General features: G+C 45.3%; 1 protein-coding gene across 1 annotated transcript; it reads left to right on the top strand.

Moving 5' to 3' along the window:
- Positions 1 to 608: 608 nt before the first annotated feature.
- LOC122062612 (CBL-interacting serine/threonine-protein kinase 6-like) lies at positions 609 to 2508 on the top strand. Its single transcript, XM_042626258.1, has one exon. The coding sequence runs from the start codon at positions 942 to 944 to the stop codon at positions 2247 to 2249; it is 1308 nt and encodes a 435-aa protein (XP_042482192.1). The 5' UTR covers positions 609 to 941; the 3' UTR covers positions 2250 to 2508.
- The last annotated feature ends 433 nt before the right edge of the window (positions 2509 to 2941 follow it).

Genomic DNA, 2941 nt, shown 5'->3' with positions numbered 1-2941 from the left:
GAAACCAAAACCGGTAGACCCCTATGCCCCAGCAAATGATTATTTTCCTGGCAGAGTTACGGGTCAGTGGCTCAGAAAGGCAGTAACAGGACAGACCACTGACGGCCTCCCATGTTCTTTTGGGTGGGCCCCCTTGTGATAGGATTGCCCACTGGTCTCAATATTACCAAATCATCACAGATAGAAGGCTAATCATCTCACTTGCCCATCTCTGAAAGCTGCACTCGCCGTTAGATGCATCACGATTCACGTGCAGCACCACCACCACCACCACCACGGCTGACGGTGGTTTCGGTCTTCCTCCCGGTTTTGATAGTTCCCACAGATTATATAATTCAGTTAACGTGCTCACCTCTCCTTCTAGGAAATGTCAGAGAGTCATAGATAAGCCCTGGTTTTTTCACTTAATTACGACTCTACCCTCGTCTATTACTGGCCCCACCAAAACAGAATCTTCGCATAGAGGTTCGTTCAACTACTGTTCAAGTCCAACAGGAGACCAGATGTTAACACTAAAGAGTCGTAACGAAAAGACGAGGAAAGGAGGTAAGGGCAATTTTGTAATCTCGTTTTCTGCAAAGGGCTATATAACGAGAGCCGTGAGGCTGAGCAATGATCCCAGAAATCCCTAATTGCCTGTTGCAGTTAGAGACGATTACTCCTTTCTTCCCTTACCATTTACAGATTTTCTCCGTTTCTCTGTCTCAGGGAATGCAGAGAGATGAGGGGAAATTCGCGATCGAAGCCTGAGTTCGGAGGTAGGGCAAGGAAGAGCCTCGGAGGCAGGACTTGCCACCGTAAACATGTCGAAGACGGGTAGTAGATTCGTTCTCTTTCAATTCCTCCTCCTTGTGTAATTAAATCTCCGGCGACTCACAAGATCAATTGTTTTAGGTTTCAAAGTTTTCTTTTTAATTTCTGTTTGATTCGAAGACTCTGTAATGGCGGACAAGACCGGAGCCTATGGTAGCTCTGTGCTTCACGGGAAGTACGAGCTAGGTCGGCTTCTCGGCCATGGTACCTTCGCTAAGGTCTATCTCGCTCGAAATATACAGACTGGGAAGAGCGTCGCGATGAAGATTGTTGGGAAAGAGAAGGTTATCAAAGTTGGAATGATGGAGCAAGTGAAGCGTGAGATATCGGTTATGAAGATGGTTCAGCACCCTAACATTGTGGAGCTCCATGAGGTGATGGCGAGCAAATCGAAAATCTACTTTGCTATGGAGCTCGTCAGAGGCGGCGAGCTCTTCTCCAAGATCGCTAAAGGTCGGTTGAGAGAGGACGTTGCCAGAGCTTACTTCCAACAACTCATCTCGGCCATCGATTTCTGCCATAGCCGCGGCGTCTACCACCGCGATCTGAAGCCAGAAAATCTACTCCTAGACGACGAAGGCAACCTCAAAGTCACTGATTTCGGTCTCAGCGCGTTCGCTGAGCACTTGAGACAGGACGGTCTGCTACACACTACCTGCGGAACACCTGCGTACGTGGCTCCAGAGGTGATTGGAAAGAAAGGTTACGACGGAGCTAAGGCTGATCTCTGGTCCTGCGGCGTTATTCTCTATGTTCTACTTGCAGGCTTCCTTCCGTTCCAAGACGACAACATAGTGGCTATGTACAGGAAGATCTACAGAGGAGACTTCAAGTGTCCGCCTTGGTTCTCCTCCGAAGCTCGCCGCCTCATTACGAAGCTGCTCGATCCCAATCCCAACACTCGGATCACCATCGCCAAAGTCATGGAGACTTCCTGGTTCAAGAAATCGTTGCCGAAGACGGTACGAACGAAGGAAGAAATGGAATTCGACAGTTTCGACGGAGAGGAGGAGACGAAGTCGAAGGGGAAACAACTGGAGACGCTGAACGCCTTCCACATAATATCGTTATCAGAGGGGTTCGATCTGTCGCCGTTGTTCGAAGAGAAGAAGAGAGAGGAGGAGGCGCTGAGATTTGCGACGTCAAAGCCGGCAAGCAGCGTGATATCGAAGCTGGAGGAGGTTGGAAAGGCGATGAACTTCAACGTAAAGAAGAGCGAGACAAGAGTGAAGTTGCAAGGGCAAGAAAGGGGTAGAAAAGGGAAGCTTGCGATAGCTGCGGATATCTTCGCAGTGGCGCCGTCATTTGTGGTGGTGGAAGTCAAGAAAGACGGTGGAGATACGCTAGAGTACAACCAATTCTGCTCTAAAGAACTTAGACCGGCGTTGAAGGACATCGTCTGGACATCCCCGGCTGATAATCCAATGCCTGCTTAGAAAAAGCAGATTTTTCCGGGCAAAATCATATGTTGCAGATGAATTATGCTCTCAATTTCATTGTTTTCAATGATCAATTGTTATCATTATTCATAATTTAAAGGGGCACTGTAAATTTATCAACTCTAGTCCAATTTGATTTTTCTTCTTTTGTTTTGAATAATTTAGTTTCTGTTCTATTCTATGATATTTGGGATTATGATTGTACGTTTATATGTATATGTATGAAGATTCTCTGAAATCTTTGAATGTTTGTTTATTTCTGCTTGAATCATTGTTATTCTCTGTTGCATAGACAGGAGAAAAAAATTTAAAATTTTCAATCGATAGTGTAATATCGAAATTCTGGGCCCGGTCTGCAACCGACTTTGTTCTTAGCTTGCCTCGAATGGAGTGCACTTTCCTTTTGTTAGAGTTAGTTGCAGCTTTTGATAATTGATAATGATTTTAGGGAAAAAGGAGAAAATTTTCCTCCACCAAAAAAACATATGGTAACATATATAGGGATTTACATTTATGGGTAACATATGGTTTTTTTTTTTTTTTTTAATCGACATTCTCTTCTCGAATTCTCGTGAGACTTGTGATTGGTTGAAAAACTTCACTCACTCCAACACACTCCACGTCGGATACCCTCTCTTTCAAGGTGATTTTCATAGGATAGGATTTTTCTGCCTAGACCATAGGATCCC

The sequence above is a fragment of the Macadamia integrifolia genome, unplaced genomic scaffold, assembly GCF_013358625.1.
Source record: "Macadamia integrifolia cultivar HAES 741 unplaced genomic scaffold, SCU_Mint_v3 scaffold108, whole genome shotgun sequence".
Taxonomy (NCBI): domain Eukaryota; kingdom Viridiplantae; phylum Streptophyta; class Magnoliopsida; order Proteales; family Proteaceae; genus Macadamia; species Macadamia integrifolia.
The sequence above is the reverse complement of the archived record's forward strand: the minus strand, read 5'-3'. Positions and strand labels throughout refer to the sequence as shown.

Coding starts and splice junctions, on each gene's coding strand:
- LOC122062612 (XM_042626258.1), top strand. CDS start 942: ATGGCGGACAAGACCGGAGCCTATGGTAGCTCTGTGCTTCACGGGAAG.